General features: G+C 36.0%; 1 protein-coding gene across 1 annotated transcript in view; it reads left to right on the forward strand.

Moving 5' to 3' along the window:
* The window catches only part of METTL25 (methyltransferase like 25), a 62,891-nt gene extending 51,729 nt beyond the window's left edge, over positions 1 to 11,162 (forward strand). Inside the window, exons 10-12 of the mRNA XM_065041625.1 lie at positions 8,555 to 8,629; positions 9,236 to 9,307; positions 10,878 to 11,162. Coding sequence (XP_064897697.1) covers positions 8,555 to 8,629; positions 9,236 to 9,307; positions 10,878 to 10,976 — 246 coding nt within the window. The 3' untranslated portion in view covers positions 10,977 to 11,162. The remainder of the gene's footprint in view (positions 1 to 8,554; positions 8,630 to 9,235; positions 9,308 to 10,877) is intronic.
* Positions 11,163 to 19,632: the final 8,470 nt, after the last annotated feature.

Genomic DNA, 19,632 nt, shown 5'->3' on the forward strand with positions numbered 1-19,632 from the left:
GGTTTGTTTATAATTATTAATTAATTTTATATAGTTTTGTCTTATAAGAATCTCTGAAAATATTACATATAATTCATTTGTAAAGTAATCCTTTTCCTGTATTATGCTTACATTTTTAATATAATCAAATAAATCCAAAGGTAACTGATATACATTTGGCTTACTAGCTCAGTTTTACTGGAATTCCTCAACTACTTCCCTTTGCTACATTGACTTTGTTTTTTTGCAAACTCCAGACTATTTAATTTTGAGTGGTAAAGCTGGTAGGTAATACTGAAATCAAAATTAGTGTGAGAATATGTATATTTTTTTGTGAATTGGTTATTTTTTGTCAGACTTTTTATTTTCATATGTCTTTGGACACTTTTTGTATAATTAGTGTGAATAGTTGATATATGTTTCATATAGGAGTAGTGTTCTTTTAAAACAGTGAAACTTTTTAAGAAAACACCAGAGCATGCAAATTAGACTTTTTTCTTTCGTCTTGATGACACAAATGCCTACAAATAGCATTAGCATACATGTAAAGCCTGAAAACTAAGTAGCTGAGCTGAGTGATCTCTCAGTGCTATAACTTTCAAGTAAAAAGTAAAGTTAAAAGTCGGAGAGTTTAAGACAATAAAAAAAATAAGTGGTTCTGTTTTTTAAATAAAAGAAGGCTTTATTAATTTAAAAAATAACTGGGTTTACACTTGGAGTATAACTGGTTGTATTACAGGTTACAATGATTTATCACTGTTTTCAAACTGCAATTTTAATATGTTTCTTTTTTATAATTACTCAGATGTCAGAGTGAACATGAATTAAGGAGGTGCCTTCTCTTATTTTATGGTGAAGCAGTTATTCACGTTAGCTAAATCTATATTTAATTTATTGAGCTCAGTCTTAAATAAATTTTCAGCAGACATAAATTACGCTGTGCTTTCTTGCATTCATTTATGTGATAACACTGCTCTTTTTTAAATTAATACAAAAATAGTTCCAATTTGCTTTGTTCAGATTCCTACTGTATTAGATGGAAACACGTTAGTTAAAGCACTGCAGAGCCAAAAACTTAAAGATGAGGCTTTGAAGGACTTCTGCTAAGAGACTGAGGTGTCCTGATTCCATAAATCCTTTGTGAAAATGAAGTGGTAAAAGTACATTTCAGATAACTTCAGTCAGTGGCTGGAAAAATATTCGGAAACACCTCTTGAGTTTCTTGGGATCTATCCCTGAGATCATATTTTCCCCCTTTCCGGACCAAACCAGGAGCCATCTGAGAAGCCTGTACAAACTTTGTAGTCCCTATGAGGAACATGCACGTGGAACCCCTGTCCCCCCATGTTGGCTCTCAGTCCGACCTGTGTCATGAGCTGTCCTGGTTTTAGTCCCTAATCATGTTCTACTCATGTAATGGTGAGCAGGCTTTGAGAAGATTCCTTCCCATTTTCAAATCCATGTGTCTCATACAAAACCATGTGTAATTTATCACATTTATTTCCTAGTCTGGTCCTACACCGGCTGTGCTTCAGATGTTCTAATGTTCTTCTGATTCATTGCCCACAAGCTATGTTAAAATATGTTGAACAGAATGTTTCACATGTTTTTTCACAATTTTAAACCATATAATTAAGAGACAGAGTGCTCTGTACACATCATTGGCAAGTGATGATCTAATTAAATGAGCAGGTGAGCCTGGGCCAAGATAAAAGGCTTCTGTCCTTATGGAGCTTGTCAGGATAAGTTGCATTACAATCTTTCTAAAGATTCACTTTTTAAAATGAGGTGTTTAGGCAGTTCCATCCTTCCTAGAAAATGCTTAATAAGGTTTCCACAGTCATGTGAGAACATTCTAAAGTGATAGATTGATTTTACTTCTTCTACCTTTAATGTGATGATTTGTTTAAATTTTTGTAGGCAAAACTAGTTTTTCATATGAATTTCTGATTTACTGACCTTACAAGATTTTGCCCAAAGCAGCGTGGCGTTCTCTAATCCCAAAGGATTAGTTGAGTGAAAAATTTCTAAGCTAAATTTCTGCACCAATATGAACTCTTTAACTAACTGGATTTATTTTGCTTCCTAAATTCAAATGGCTTAATATGTTATTGATTTCTCATCTGTAATGTTTCTCAGTTTCTGAAAATTGAGTCTTAACTAGACGATTACTACTGGCAAATTCATAATTTAAGTTTTAGTGTGGTGTGCTATTTGAGATACCAGTGGGCTAAACCAGTTTTCTTTTCAAATAGATTTCTTGAAAGAATGCTGAGTGCCACCAGAATGCTTTCTGAGAACTTGGTGGCTTTTGTGATGGTCTTTCTTTTTTTCCATTTCTGTCAGCTGAATTGCATTGAAAGAAACTACTTTCTTGGAAGTGAGATATTATTAAGGTAGACAACACTGCTGCTACTCTGAAAAGAGTCTGACTGGCTCTTTTGCTATGACAAAATATTTAAGAGCACCTTCCCCCCTTCTTTGAAATGTATCGGTGTCTTTCAAGAGCATCATTGCACTGTGTTCTATTATGAACATGCTCACTTTGACTTAATGTGTTACAACCCTCACTACTTTAATCCTCCCAAACAACAATAGTTGTAGGAAGTCATCCTGGGGTGATAATGAAAGAGAAAAAGATAGAACTTGTAACTGGTGATGCAATAAGATTGTGCCGTGTGTCCTGTGGGATCTGCATTGGATCTTCCTGAGCTTCTGCAGATCATGTAATCCATTCTGTTTCCACAGCTGCCTGAAAATTTGAATAATGTAATAATGTTAACCAATGATTAATGTGCTGAATGAGGAAAAAATGCAGATATCATTTTGGTCAGTGTTTCATAGAGTCCAATTCTTTACAACAACTTATTTCAATAAGACAGAGAAGAGGACATTGGGTAAAGGCAGATGTGCTTCTCTTCACTTACCAGTGAGTGTCCCTTGACTCGTAACGTCTCCTCAGCAATTACTAGTGGAGTGTCATAAAATGCAGTCTGCAAAGAAAGGGAAGTAAGAGGAAGAATCTTGCTGTGTGGCTTAATTTTACTGGTGTCTTAAGAAGTGTTGAAAAAACACTTAAGACTGTAGAACTGTCAGTAGTGGAATTGTATAATATGTTAACATGAGAACTAACCTGAATATATACAACTATACTGGGAACTAAAAAGTAGAATTTTGAGAGGGACTTTTACCCTGAGATTTCTTATAATCTTAATGTCTACCCTGCACCAAATTCAATGTTGATATCTTTAAGTGACAGTGAATACCTCAAACTCTTTGGTCTTTGCTAAGATTATTTCTGATTTTGATGCTTTTTATTTTGTACAGCTGTTGGGCAAACATGGAGCCAAAGCCAAAACAATACTCTGCACTTTCCCATGAATTCTAACATGGCAATTAACTGAGTCTAAACAGTCAAAAAATGAAGGCACTAAATGAATTTACACACTTAATGTATTTTACAATTGTTGAAGAGTTGACATTCTAAATGTTTTCTTGAATAGAAGGAATTCCAGCTAAAAGGTTCCTGAGTCATTTGTTAGTTAGGAAAAAACTGAATGAAGGCGCAGCTAACGGTGGTATTACAGCCTATAAAGTGTATGTGCATACTACTGTTTTCAAGTATAATTGTTCTTCAAACAAGCACAATGCTACCCCAATTATGGTAGTGTAATATTTTAGTCTGACAAAGAATCTTAAGAGATATGACTTTTATTTCAATTAGGTGTAAATAACCTAGATTGTATTCATTTGAAATGCATTTTACACAAAGTTTTAAATAAACTTAAGTTTCTCAGTAATTCCGTTATCTGTTTTACATTATATTACATTACATTACATTACATTACATTACATTACATTATTTTTAACTACCTTAGTCATGGGAAAATTGTATGAAGTTTCTGCATGGTAGGGTCTCCCAAGTGTTTTGAACACAAACTGCTCTGCTAAAAGGGTTGCCCTGCTGATTTCTTGTACTCTTGCTAATGTTCATGATAATGCCGGTACCAGAAGAGAGACGAAACATGGAAATGTGCAGTCAGTGCAGGGCAAAGCAGCCCCTTTGAGGCAGCAAAGAGGAATTATATCTGTTTAAACAGACATGGAACAGCATCCTTGGGCTCTGTCTATCCTCTGCAGAGCATGTGAAGCATTGGACAATAAAAGACTTCCATTCAGTGAAAATACTGTAGTCTAGGGAAAGACACAATTCTGAAACTCTCTGGAGACGTGTTAAGTGTGGTATCACTACTTACCACACACCTTGTACCTTAATATTTTCTTTTCATCCCGTGCTCACTCCGCATGTTTGTGGGGTCACAGTCTAACCTGGGTGTGCTCAGGTGTGTAGTATCCCCTGTGCTCTCAGGCCTCTGTTGATAGTCACCTAGTGTTCACGGCAGATGAGTCTGGCCTATGGTATACTTTTAGTGCCATCTCCAGCATATGGTATATTTATAAGTCAGTGGAGACCTTGCTGTCCACCAGTTCCTCTTGGTTGTCTCAGTTATTTCACAGAATCATAGAATCACAGAATCACAGAATGTTAGGGATTGGAAGGGACCTTGAAAGATCATCTAGTCCAATCCCCCTGCTGGAGCAGGAACACCTAGATGAGGTTACACATGAAGGCATCCAGGTGGGTTTTGAATGTCTCCAGAGAAGGAGACTCCACAACCTCCCTGGGCAGCCTGTTCCAGTGCTCTGTCACCCTCACAGAGAAGAAGTTTCTTCTCATACTTAAGTGGAACCTCCTACATTCCAGTTTGTACCCATTGCCCCTTGTCCTATCATTGGTTGTCACCGAGAAGAGCCTGGCTCCATCCTCCTGACACTCACCCTTAACATATTTATAAACATTAATGTGGTCACCCCTCAGCAACCACCTCAATCCACAAATAAATGAGTTTGAAAAGAGGCATGTACCACCATCACAGTGCAAAGAGACGAAATGCTTTTGTTCTCAATGCAATAAAGACCAGAAGATATTGTAGCCAAATCAACGAAGAAATACTGGCCAAACCCTCTTTGTATGTATTGAAGGTTATTTGAACATCAGTAGCATAAACTAGATCTTTGAGTGCAGAACCATTGTTAAGACAAGTGCCTGATATATGTATTTGGGTTTTTTTCATGCATTTTCACTCAGACCATAAGTTCATAGTATCAACATCATAAAGTAAGAAAAAAGTTCAGTGCATGAGGTTTTTTGGGGTATAGAGATGCGTGGCAACCCTGCATAGCGAACAATTGGACAGACAACTCCAGTGGCCAAATGGCGCTTGCTTTGCATGTTCTTGAAAACAAACAATAATCCACTCCTGCCTCACCTGGGAAGGGCAGCTGAAGATTGTGTTGGGTACCTTTAAAGAACTGAAGCTGCTGCAGTTTCAGAGAAAGCTGGTGTTTTAGTCTTTGTCCAGTAAATTGACCATGTAGCTAGCTACCAGTTACCCTTTTCATGACCTTTTCTATCAATGCTTTTTGGTGAATGCCTTCTCTCTTTTCCAGCTGGGCTGTTGCATTGAATTGGTTCCCCCACCAAACTTTTAACTGAGGCACAGTTTGGAATTCTGCCTAATCGATCCATGACAGCAGGATGCATTCAGTCGGAATGTGTATTAAGCAAGGACAGAGTGCAAAAGGCTCAGTACTCGAGTATGGCAACATCCAAGAGACATTTTTGACCCGGCTTTTTATTTGCCAAACATTTCACAGCTTGTTTGCTTTTAATTTGAATGCTTCATGTTGAATAATGAAAAACATAAAAGAAGGAAAAGCAGAAAGGTTTCATGATGGCATTTTTACAAATACAGGTCTTTGTATTTTAATTTCAAATAGCCTGTAATTTCAAAAATCCATTATACTAAAACCCTTTTAATCCTCTGTTGAAATGAAAAGCTTATAGGGCAGAAGTTAAATAAACTATTTTGTTTATCTCATGACTGATATATTTTAGTTGGTTTGACTCTTTAGAGGAGAAAAGAAAAAAAGCACCCACTCAGATATTTACACAGCTTACTGAAAATAAAATAGCAACAAAACCAAGAAAGTCCTGTTAGTCCACATTAGTACTGCCAGATGAGCTACTCAACTTTGCCTCTGTAGTTGTAAAAAAGTACTTTCTAAATTAAAAAAAAATATGACTGAAAGACTGCAAAATTCTTTCTAACCCATCCCCTTGTTTTAAGACAGAGTGAGAATGTTGTATCATTCCTGAAAAATATTTGACAAACCTTAAAGCTGCTTGTGATGGAGACTGAAAACCTCCCCAGTTCTTAATTAACCTCAAGTAGAGAAAGTTCCTTCAAGTTTTTGGCTGAATTTTTTTTTGCTGCAAGGAGTTTTTATCCTATCCACCACAGACACAGTGAACAAACTGTTCCCTGCTTCTTGGCAATAGCCTTGTAAAAACTGTTATTATGCCCACTCTCAGTTTTCCCTAATTTAGCCTGATCCCTTCTGCTTCTCTCAAGTCTTACTTCGTAGGTCATGTTTTCTAGATCTCCGATCTTTCTCTCGCAGGGCTTTTTCAGACAGTTCATTTCTTTCTTTGAAATCTAATGCCCCAAAATGGATGCAGTGTCCCAGCGAGAGCTTCGCCACTGCCCAGCAGAGCTGAGGGATTGCTTCCTGTGCTTTGCAGCTGCTCTCCCGTACACGGCGCTGCATCTCCCAGACCATCATTTGGTGTTCCCCATCCTGAACAGCTGATCGTTTCTGCCTGAGTGTAGTCCCTTCTGCTTTTCTGTACAGCATTTCAGGCTTCTTTTCTAAGCCATGCTCCAATTTCTGAAAATTATTTTAAGTTCCAGCAATGCCTTCCTGTAGCACATTTGCAGATTTAGTTAATGTGGTTTCTGCTCTATTGTCTGAGTTCTTAATGGAAACGCTGCATTTTGTAATGGACCTCCAGTCAGCAGGTCTTTTCAGTTGTTCAAAGGCTCATTAATAAGTACTCTCTGATTATGGCCATTCAGTTTTCACCCACTTTATGATACTTCAATCTAAACCTTGTTTCTTAAATTTGCTTATGAAATTGTTATGTGAAATGGTGTCAACAATCTTGCTGAAATCAAAATATATTACATACAGTTGTTTTTTGCTGTTGCAAATCCTTTCACCCCCCTTACAAACAAAGTAGACTGACCTGCAATTTGCTCTTGGCAAATTCATATTGGCTATTACTTGTCCGTTTATCTTTTAGTGCTTTTATATTCTTCATTTGTTCCATTTTTTTCCAGCGCATTGAATTTGAACTGACTGCTCTATAATAAATGACATACATCTACTAGCTGTCTGACATAACATCTTTGAGAACTTTTCAGTGACAATGAGTACTAGTTCGGCGGTCACTTCATTCCCTTTTTGGCTGTCGTAGGATGAAGTTCATAATACATACCTGGTTTGAAAACTTATAAGTTATGGAAATGTTTTCTAGTTTGTTTTCATATTCTAGGGTGAGATTTTGCTTCTTTCCAACTGGATTAGCCACCTGCTCTCAGATGATTCTTCTAATAAAAGTATGCAAAAATGTATTAAAGACTTCAGCTTTCCTAGTCTTCTGTCAATACCATTATTTTTCTGCTAAGTTGTGGACTAGCTCTTTCCATATCCACAACAGAGTAGCTGTATTGCAAACTCTCAATACTGCAGAAATATATCAGTCTTCCAGCGCTGCTCTTTCCAGCAGCCTCCATCACCAGTAATATTGCAAACCTGCTTCCCACTCCTCTGGCAGGTTTCTTAAGTGCCCAGCTCAACCATCTTATTTAGCATCCAGGACTGTGGACAGCAGAAGAGTAGAGACATCATGACCTTAAAAAACTGGAGAATGTTGTGGTCGGGCTGCCTTGTAGAGAACACACTTTGTGAAGAACAGGAATGCCATAGCTCTGGCTACCTGTGGTGGGACAGTGGCCACTAAGGGCTGAAAAGGGAAGGGTTCTTGAACTGCCTCTGTATCAGATTTAGCCCCAAATCACAGCATTTGCAATCAGTGGCGGTGCTGGCAACGTTGCATCAGGTGATTGGGAAGAGGGGAACATGGAGTAGTGCAAAGTAAACAGGAAAAAGATTTGGTTTAAAGATGGGTAACTTGAGGCACAAAGGAATGAAGTATTATTTCCAGAATCTGATAGCAGGTTTTGTAATGTGAAATACTATCTGGAAGTCCTGACTGAAGCCTGTTACTCTCACACCAGAATCCACTCCACAGCTATTTGGGTACAGGGGTGAGGAGGGGATAAGATACATGGCAAAAGAAATGAGAATGTTATCTCCACTTTACTGTGTAATACTAATTTAAGAATGGCTGGAGCTTTCTAAATAATGAATGAATGCAGTATTTCATGTCAGTGCAGAATGCTCACTGAAGAACAGTTATTGTAAATGAAAACTAAGAAACTGGCATTGGAAAATTATTATAAACTGTAGGGAAGTGCTAATTTCAAAAAGAAAACAGAAATTTGATTTTGTAGTGTGACTCTCAATTAGGAAAAAAATATTTCATTTTAAAGTTCTCTTGAAAATGTAACTAGATTGACTCTGATATATTTTTTTATATTCTTTGCAGATCCCAGACAGCTGTATAATGGATTACTATGAAAAATACAAGCACAGAATGAATGAGCTTGAAGCATTTAATATGGTAAAAGTTATAGGATTAATACTATTACCTTGTATGTATGTGCTAGTCTAGAACCAAGTCCTGTTAAGTTTTATATGGAGGTGGACTGTCTTACACTGTGGTATGCAATCACAAAAACAAAGCAGCTCCACCTTCCAAACTTTGGAGCGTATCCTATTCCAAAACTATATTAGGTGTCAGTAAAATAATAAAGCAAACACGTGGAAGATTCTTTTTCAAGAGGGACTATTACCCTGGAAAATGAAATGTCAGTCTCCTTTTAAACCTAGAGTGGTCTCCACGCAGTTATTTCATAAAAATTCTTTTTATTAAAATTCATTATTTCCCTCTTTAAACTTGTTCTGCTTCATATAATATCATTTTCTTGTTGGACCAAATAAATAACATAGTTTCCTGGCTTTATGGCATTCCGTGTGTTTTTGATCTTTAATATAATCTGTTTTGAAGATGTCCGTCCCACGGGGAAAATTGGCAAGGTGACATTTGTACAACAGAAGCACTAGCAAATGACTGACCTTCCTGGAATTGTTCTGTGGAAGTGTAGCCATTTGGAAGTGTATTGGCTGTCTTTCCCAAAATCATTATAGTATCTAATCTTTCTTTCAGCTGAAGGTTGTTCTGGCTCCCTGCATAGAAGTTTTGATACTTCTGGATCGTCTTTGCTACCTCAAGGAGCAGGTATTTTTGCATAATATTTTATGATACCTAAAGGCTACATCAGTGAAAAGAGACTATTTCAGCCAATTTATTACTTTGCAGACCAAAAGTCTCTGTTGCAGAATTGTTATTCTCATCATATTTGCAAAAGTATAAGCATCCATTCTGTTTAGTATAAACATATGCCCAGCAGATGTTTTTATTTTCAGCAACGCAGCAACAGTAAAGTTTATGTTCTTTTAATTGTGTGGTAATTACTAGTCAATAGACAGTAAAAATAAATTAATTAAATATGCAACAAATCTCATTTTATACAACATATTGAGATATTTAATAATTAAAAAGAATATTTGAAATGCTAAATAAACATTGTGCTGCACATGCCAGAGCTCCCAATGAATATGTTTTAGAACATATAATTCAAGAAATTTTGAATTAGGTCCAAAATGTTTATGTTTTTTTTTATTGTTTCTTAATTAAGATCAATTATCAGAGAGGGTGCACTTTTTCCAGCTGTATGGGTCAACTGAGGTACATTTGACTAGCATACAACCTGGATATGTTTTACAAGTATAGATCTGGGATATAATAATCAAATGCTACTATATTTACTCCATAATTATTGATGTTACAATGTTTCTTCTAGTGCTGATATTGAGCTTGGCCGAATTAACACAGAAGCAGCAGCCATACTTTCTCTGCACCAGTAAACATTTCTTTGACAAATAATAATTTGCCAGGAGGAGATGGTTGTGTCTTCCAGCTTCTGCTCTGGGCCATGGTCAAAATAAAATTTTAAAATAAGTTTTAAACCCATTCATGTGAATAACTCCGTTTTTCCACCATAAACCTTTCATTTTAACAGTTCCATTTTATCATAAGTAAAAATTCACTTTAATCTCTGCCATAGTGCACTTGGAACAACTGAGTTGTAGTAAATGTATGCTTTTGTTCTAACTTGTATTTTTACAGAAAGGCAACTTGAAATATTTAAATAATGATGTATTTTCTCAAATGCCAACCAGTTATAAATCCCATAGAGATCTGTATGGTTTCCGAGACGGGAGATCAGACTTGCTGCATTTAGTATTAATTTACCTTTTCTAAATGTAATATATGCATTGATGTAATCTTGTACTGGTTGATTCACAAAATGTGCTTAGGAAGAAAATATAAAAATTATAAAAGCCATATGCAACATGAAGGCCAGATCCAGCTGACCTGATTCATTTGAAAAGTCCGTTAATTAGCTTCAGTAGTAGAATGTGCTGCATAAAATGGATGAGACTTGATCCTTAATTTCTTTGCTCTAGTTCAACTGAAAAAAAGCTTTACTGATAAAGAGGGTGGGTAAGCTATCATTTGATAGCGCCAGAAATAATTTAATGACTTTAAAATATGTTCTGATGAAGGTGTCCTTTATTTCACAACAAACTTTCTGTGGTTTCTTTGTTAGATAAGTGTTTTTCCTGCTTTGCATTAAGGATATTTTTTTTTTCAATTTCATATTTCAAAATGTGGACCTATTACCATATCTTAGCTTTTAGGTCAAACACATTTTTATGTACTTCCATCATATATCATTTTACAGGACAACATTGCCTGGTCTGGACTTGTGAAGTTATTTGATCCCGTGAAATCCCCCAGATGCTATGCAGTTATTGCTCTGAAGAAACAGTCATGTTTTTAAGTGGAAGCAAATTGCAGATAGGTTGAAAGCTCTGAACGGATACTGCTGTTTCCTCATTTTTATTGTTATTTCTAATTGATTCCTCAAGTACACTGACTGTTTGCTTTTCGGCTACAAAAGTAAAAAATGCCATGCCTTTTTGAATAATGAGAAATAAATAGTGAGTTGTATCTTCTTTCTAAATACCATTGCTTCATTATGTCAGTTATTAAACAATGTTGAACATCTGGCTTTATTATAAAAGTTATGACCCCTATTATGTGATTATTTTTTTAAAATAATTTTAAGTTTCTTCCTTTTTAAGCACTTTACTATGTGTCAGTACCCTTTCTCTTGATGTTTCTAATCACAAGATTATACCTTCTCAATTTTTACCCGTGGCTGGCATCAGCAGTCTCAGACCAGCCTCGCCTTTTTCTTTTCTGGATTCAGGTGGTACATAGTCTAAACAAAAAAATAACCTGCACCGTAAACAAGAGGTTCATAGACTAAACAGGATCTTTGTGCTTCCCTGTTCTCCAAGTCATCAGGACCAGCTTATTTATACAGCAGCGTAAAAGAGCCTAGATAGGAACTACCTGCAAAGAGCAGTTTTGTATTAACCCTGTTTTCCTTCAGAGATGTTCCTGGCATGGACTTGTTCGCCTGTCACTCTGAAAGAAGATATGTGTGTGCTCTAATCCAGCGAGAGATTTCCCAGTGCTTAAGAGCCAGCTGCCCTGCTGGGGTTCACTCTGTCATCCTTGGGTTTTATCAGAAAGCTATTATCTGACCCAAATGTGTTGGGTATAAATACTCTGGTACTCAAGTGAACTGAAACTTGCTAGGCACTTTCTTGTTGGCTGTACTGCATTCATGAGTGGGAATTTTATTTGTTGAGGCATTTATCCCAATGGGTTGCCTAATTAAACTTGCAGATTTTCCATAAATCAAAAAAAAAAAAGTTTCTATTCTAAGTCTTGGTACTTTTATTAGAATTTTCCAGCCTATTAAATATAATTAACTACCAGTGCACAGAAAAAAAGAAAAAAGGAAAACAAATAAATAATAAAATACAGTGTTATGAAAAGGGGAGAATTCAGCTTTGGTGGGCAGAAGATGAAAATAACAGAAAATATATTTATTGAATAGTGATAGTAATAGTTATGGGAATCAGACTGAGATTCAGATGTGAGTAGGAATAAATCTTATTCTGTTTCAGTCGGCAAAATACGAGAGCTTGTGCACATGGCCGTTCAAGAAAAGAGAAGCATGTTTTTAAACAAGTCACATCTTTCTTGATATATCCACTTGGAAGAAATACTTTTGGTTTTGGTGGTGAAAGTTCACTGCTGTCATTTTAGGACTCAGAGTCCTTATTAGCTCTATGGATCCAGAATGAACTTCTCACATTTCTTTGGTCCCAGTACATTCAATCCTTAGAGCTGTTGAGCACCTGCGATACCCAAGAAAATTAAGAGAAGTTGCAGGTGCTCACAGGGTCTTTGGAGCAGAGCTAAGAAAAGAAAATGAGGCCCTTCAAAGGTGCGCCTTTTTGTTATATGGGGAGTACTGAGGAAACTAACAAGCTGGTAGATTATTTTCCCGGGAGAGGAATCAGAAGAAATAAAATCCTCTCCTAACCTCTAAGCATCTGGAAGGAAAAATCCCCAATAATATCGGATATAAAAAGGCAATCTAAAGTACCTGATGTCAAAAAAGAAAAAAATGTGAACAAAAGTACTAGGTTTTATTATGTTATGTTCTGCTGGGACATGATGACTAATTATTAGTGAAATGTTAGAGTGTTGTCACCCCAATCTTATGGGCTGCTGGAATAATTTACTTGGGGATGAAATTGCCTTTTTTCATGTCACAAATTGATTCTTCTGTTTTTTCAGAATAAATATTAAAAACTGGCTAAGTATGATGTCCAAACAAAGAAAGAACAGTTTATGACTGAAAGCAAGTGCTTAGAAGTACCCTGTTATGGCCCAGAAATATGTTTCAGCAAGCCCCACATAGTTTATTTTGAAGCCAGTGGAAATTGCATAGGGTATACAGACTTGCTAATTTCATGTGATATTTTCATGTGTGTAATGCTATCTAAATACAAAGTTAAATTCTTATTGCTATCTTAAGAGGACATTTGCAACAGTTTAGAATAACAAGCACATCTCTAGGACTAACACAAGTGCTTTTTCACTGATTCAAAGTAGCTTGAATAAATTTGTATTCCCCCCCTTCAGCAACTTCTCAGGCTCTTTCAGTACTTTTCACGCACTTTGTAGTCTATGCAGGCAAGGACAGAGGCAATGTGCTTCTTAGAATAATATCTATCGAGATGTTTATATGATGATTTTACACTCATCAGAGTCAGTTGCTGTCTGCTCTCAAAGCTGTGTGGAAGCATTGGATGCCTGAATACCTATGAGCTATTGTTTACATAATGGAAAACTTCCTGACAGTAATCAAGATGAATAAAACTATTTTTCTTCATGGTTATTGCCAAAAGTTCTTCCATAATCTAAACCGTAGCCTAAATATGATGAAGTCTTTTGATAGAAAATAATCTCCATTTTCTTTCAGTGTGACAGAGAGATATCTATCTTCATGTGCTTCCTAAGGAATAGTGGGTATGCCTGCTTTGCCTCAGGTGTTTGCCTGCGACTGTTCCTGGCACATCTTTGCATTCTGTAGCAGATTCAGAGTGTTTTATTTATTTTCCTTAAGGCTGAAACCCGCTCTTGGATGGAGGAACGAGAGTATATGCAGGGTATGTGTGCAACCTTAATATCCAAGAGTATGTTGTAACCCTAAGATCTCCAAGCCTGCTTTTGTGACAAAATAACTTTAATTCTGCAGTTCTGATTCATGCCTTGGAACATCACACCACAAAAACTTTTGGCACTGTTTTAGTTTCTGGGATTTTAGTTTCACATGCTTTTTCTGATTAAATATTAAGTATTTTTTTATTACAAACTATCTTCTTCATTGACATTATTCATAAATTTACTTTTAAAACAACAACTATGTGCTAAGAGTTACAATGCTTTTGCAATGTCATGATGGAATTAAAATCTTGAGACTCAAAATCTCTACATCCTATGAAGACTTAAAATCTGCACAGGGCAAGTATGCCAAACATATTTGGCTTGGGGGCAGCTATATATCTTTTTGATGACTGGAGTATTCTTTCCTGTCACTACTTATTGGTTCAGATTTACTTTTTTCCTAAGTGTGTAATATTTACAGAGATCACTAAAACTAATGGCAAGTAGTAAAATAGGACCAGCACCAAGAAAGTCTGCCTTGCTTACATGTGAAACAGCCAGCTTAGTATGCTGCTTCAGACGTCCTTTTCTCTGGGAAGCAGCTGAATACTCAGTCCTTACTAGCATCTTTACATCTCTTTATCCCATGCATTTTATCATTTTTACCCATATATATGTCCTCCATCTTGCTGATATCCTAGTGTTCTGAAAGGAGAGGAATACATGCTAGGCTATGAACCATGAAGAAATTTAAGTGGCAGTAATCAAACCAGAACTGAAGTATGGTTGCCCAGACATTTAAATTGGACACCTGACCCTTAGATCTGTGACTTTGGCTTCCTTGGTTTCTGAGATCTATTGAAAATTTGCTATATTTCCAAGTTTCCTATATTTCCTGCCAGGCAGGAGTGTGGCCTAATTCTCTGGGATCCAGCTGCAGTTCCCTCACCATGTTCATCTGAAATATAATAACCAGCTAAGTTTGGTGGCTCTATATTCTTTATCTCTAAGTAACTGTCGAATAAGTTGGTTACTTTGAATTTGCTTGTGTCTGGTTGTTATCTTTGTCAATGCTATATTTCAGAGTACTCTCAGAAAAGAAGTAAAATCCTTCTGTGATTTAGGAAGCCTCAGTGAAGTTGCACTGCAGTTATGTTTCTTGTTGCTTTCTCCCTTAAAGCCTTGAAATTATTTCCTGATGATCAAACAGATTAATAAGCACCAGACAGCCTGAGAAGCATAGGTTATTAAAAAATGTTTTAAAAGTACAATATCTTCTCTTAAGGAGTCTTTTTTGATTCAAGAGCTCTGAGGCATTTTCTTCACAGAAATTCAAGTGCACATTATCATTAAACTCAAACATCCACGAAAACCCACCAACATAATGAAGATCTGCCTCAAACTGTGAGAACATGCTGCTGTACCCCAGTCCTCCCAGTATACACCTACATCCTCCTCAAGGCTGTCTGCACTGTCTGTATCAAACCAGAGAGGAAAAGACACGTTTCTCACCATCCCAGTGATGTTGTTCATGAAAACTGCAGGGCAATGACACTATTCTCTGCTCTGTGTCAAAAGGCAACAGAACTTTGAGAATGGGTATGTCCAACATCCAAAGTTTTCTCCAGATATTGTTATTGATTTACGAGACTTCGTCAGTTCAGTCTGCTACTTACTTCAGTCAGTACTGACTGTCATTAACATGTCTACAAAATTTTGTCCTATGGTTTATGTCCCACAGATGGACCTTTGTCATAATACATGTTTTTTACTCATCGAAAGAGTAAATGACTTCAACTATTTGCTATGAGTGGGAGCTACTCCTAAATATGTTTATTTTTTTATTTTACAGTAATTTTGAGCTGTTTTATCTGAGTGGAATTCTACTATATACCGTCATTTCCTCAGAACTGTGGCTTTGAAGTAAATCAGAAAATGGTTTCTAGATTGCCAGTGAAATTTAGAAGAAATGGAAATTGTATTACATAAGTGTATTCTTGGGTAGGAAAGCACAGTATATGTACAGGTTACACGATGAGGCACACTGTTGGCCAGAATTTGTTAAACTCACAAATACAAAACACATAGGCAAGATTATATGGACAAAATATCTCAAAGATTTGCAGTTACCGTAAAGTGTATAACTATGCTTTATAAACTGTAGGAAGAAATTTAATTATCATATTCAGTGGTTCAATGGAAATACAGGAAAGCATGAACTTTCAACAAGTTAGCGGGAGACTCAGATTTTGAACTTGCCCAACTAGCTGCAAAATTGAAACATTTTTTTAGGGCAGCAATTTGATATACTGTTCACCCAGGAAATCAAGCCACTTTCTATAATTTCTTTCCTACCTGTTTTATGATCCATAGTTTTGGTCTATGCTTGCTCTTAAAAAAAAAACATTTTATCATTAGATTATTTCTTTTCAGTCTCTTACAATTACAGTCACAGTGGCTATGTATCGTAAGCAAGGACTTTCCATTTCCTTTTGTATGTAACACATGCTAAGAAGATACAGGTGTTTAATTTGTTTGTTTGGAATTAACAAAGGCTGTCCAAAAGCAAAATATCACTTCTAAATTTAACTATAGTTTATCTGTGGATTTAAAAAATCTGCATGTGCAACCTCTATGTCTCTTTCTCTTTGCATGTGGACCAATATGAACTTGCTCATGTAGATAAAGGTTTTGTCAGTGCAGCTGATATTGGGTTTCACGTGGAATTTATCAAGAAAATCAAGAAGCAGTAAATCTACTGAGCCAACAAATCGGATTGTTAGACCGAAGCTCGGATTGCCTTAGCACACAAACTGTCAACTCTTTCATGAATCACTGATGAAAAGAGCAAAGCTGTCTGCTTACTGAATAACTCAGTAGTGTCTGGAACCAAAAGAGAAAATTCCAAATAAGAAGGAGCAGTGATCACCTCTCTTGATTACATAAACCTTCAGAAGCGATAATTAAAATGTACAGTTGTAAATCTGTGTTGTTTATTACACTTCCTATTATTAGAGTAACGAATAAAAACTGACAGCAGAAGCAGCCATGCTGTTTCTCAACTATAAATCCTAAATTCGCTTGTTAGTCTTAGAAAGGCTGAAGTCATCAAGAGGACACACAGATGTTAAAAACTGTAGGAGCTGTATTTTAATTGGATAAATGTGCCATTTGTTAACCTTTTTATACTCAAAGGCATGGGTATCAATTCAAAGACGACAACTCACAAAATACTCGATGGACAGCATACGAACCAAGTTTAATCCATTTTAAGCTCTACAGTGTTTATTTATTGGCAAACTGTTATTAGCTTGCAAGGGTTATAAAGGTGATTTCACCAAAATTGTTTCTATGGTGTTTCTAATTAAGAATTTTGAATAAAAGCAAATAAAAACATGTATACCCTTACTTTCACAGGAATTTCAGTTTTAATTTGAGAGTAAGAATAATGCTATAGAGTCATGTGGTGAAAATCTGTACCATTAAGATTACCCCTAGACAGATTCTTGATTTAAATAAAAAATATCTGGCCAACAACAGCTTTAGAGAAATGCTCATTTGCTTTTTTTTAAGAATCACAGTTATTTTTAAAAAGTCACACTTCTGTAGTGATGGTGAATTTGTTTTTTTTAATAAATAGAGTTCAATCGAGTTTATTTAGAAAAAGAAGGTATTCAAAGAAAAAAACCTGAGAAGCTCCACTTTGTTCCTGTACTTATCTTCAAACAGTATTGCAGAAGTGAGAGAAAACGAGTGTGTCTAAGAGGTGATTTTTTTTTATATCCACTCCATTTGTACTATTTAATCACATGAATCAAGTTTATTGTCATCTATCTAAACAAAAGTTATTGAAATCATGAGTTATGGAGAAAAGATAATTTCCTAAATCAGACATTTAAATAGCATTGAAATTGAAATCATCACTTCTCTGAAGACATCTGCATCCTTTGAATAATTGTATTTTGTCTGTATAGAAAAGAAGGACAATTCCAATCATTCGTCATTATACAAAAAATCCGTAGATAAAACATTAGCAGATATTGATGTGAAACAATCCATTACATACACTGATGCAGTGAAGACCTGGCTCACCTTCATTTGAGCCACTGGCAAATTTCAGCTGTTTCCATAGGAGCAGGCTTGGATACAAAAGCATTTGCTGAAGACAAACAGTGTGGATGATCAAATATCTTTTGTACAAAGACAGTTCTAAATGTACATTTGTGGAGGCAAAGAGATCGTGTATGCTTCCCTTATCTATACATATTGAAGATGAACAGTATAGAAATTATCGTGAACTCTGGTTCATCACTGAAATCTTCCTGACATATAGTAAGAGAAGGTTCAAATGGTTTTTATTTATTTTTTATTTCAGATAATATGTTTTTAATGCATTAAAACTCTCAGGATTTTCTTTTCTCCACTCGCCGGTCCTTTAACAGTGGGAGCACTGATTACAGAAATACATAGTTAAATGACACTTGTTCCTAAGTATATGTCAAGCGTCACAGTCTGTGCTTTCACTGAAGCCAATGGTAAAATTCCCATGAACTCTATTGTAACTGATTTTATCAATAGGGAAAGTAAGATTCAGCCTTAATTCTTCAAGAAGCAACGTTTTTTACAGTACTTTTACAGAATATCTTTATAGCAAGACTTCACCGTTAACTCATATTTCCCTTCCTTCCCTTTCTCTGTGCAGAAATTTTATAGAACATTGTAAAACAAAGAACTGAATTTATTTAAATGGTACATTTCCCCAATTAACCACCTCTATCAGCACTTTACAGGGAGCGCATCCCTTATTCATGAACTGTGTGTTAAAGAAAGTGATGCTAATTAATAACTCTTACTGCACAGACCATGAGTTCAATACAGAACCTATAAATGTAGACTGTGTGACATAAATTTTGTTTCGTTTTTGCAATATGTTTAAAAATGTATTTTCAGAATGGATTTCTATGGAAAAACCTTTTTTAAATGTGATTTTATTGAAAATATTTTCCAGCAGAACTTGAAGATTGTGTAACTGGAGGCAGGATCTCAGTGAAGAATGAAAATAATATTTCAGTTTGTCAGTGGGAATAATTTTCAATTATTTTTCCTGTTTGTTATGATTTAGCATTTAGGTTTAAGGCAACATAAATTAATTAAGCATAAAGTGTATCACAATTATTCACTTTTAGTGTATTATTGAAATATTGCAGTTTCACATGTTGCTAATTTATTTTTCCTTGGCAAACTGTATGTAAGTTTCTGGAAGAGCAAATCTAGGAACATTCGTGTTTTTGCGCATTAGTGTTTACAATTTCATTGAATTGAATAGCAGTGTTGTGGTATGGTAAATAATCTAGTGTTTCTCCATTAGAACACCTGCCAAAACAAATCTGGATACATGCAAGAGAAGATTACAGTTCATAGTAAGCACTTAGTTTGTTTACCAGTTTGTCATCAGAAGTTAATGTCAACTTAATTCACTGCTTTTTAGTCAGTTAAGGTTTGAGACCAGCTTTAGACTCCGATTCACCGTCTCAGAAAAGGAAAGATAGATCTGCTTTACACCATGTAAAACTGCAGTATTGTTACCTTGCGTCCCAGAAGCTACATAAGCCTGTTAGTATGGCATTACCACAAATGAATTCTATGCTTTGCAGTTGACTCTGGTGAAGTGCTGCCCTGTTTTGGCTGTACCCCTGCATCATACAGGAGAGGAGCAGGTGTGTCCTCTGAGCCTCAAGTCAAAGGCCGTAAGACAGGAGCATGTACTCCTACATTTCTACAGTCCTAAAATTACGTTTGACCCTTTGAAGGCAACCGCGAGGCGATGTGGCCCCTGCTGAAGGTATGTTTAACACCCCTGCTCTAGAGGAATAAAGAAGGAAGAGCTTTATTACTTCTGTTCT

This window comes from Columba livia, chromosome 1 (genome assembly GCF_036013475.1).
Source record: "Columba livia isolate bColLiv1 breed racing homer chromosome 1, bColLiv1.pat.W.v2, whole genome shotgun sequence".
In the NCBI taxonomy this organism is placed as follows: Eukaryota; Metazoa; Chordata; class Aves; order Columbiformes; family Columbidae; genus Columba; species Columba livia.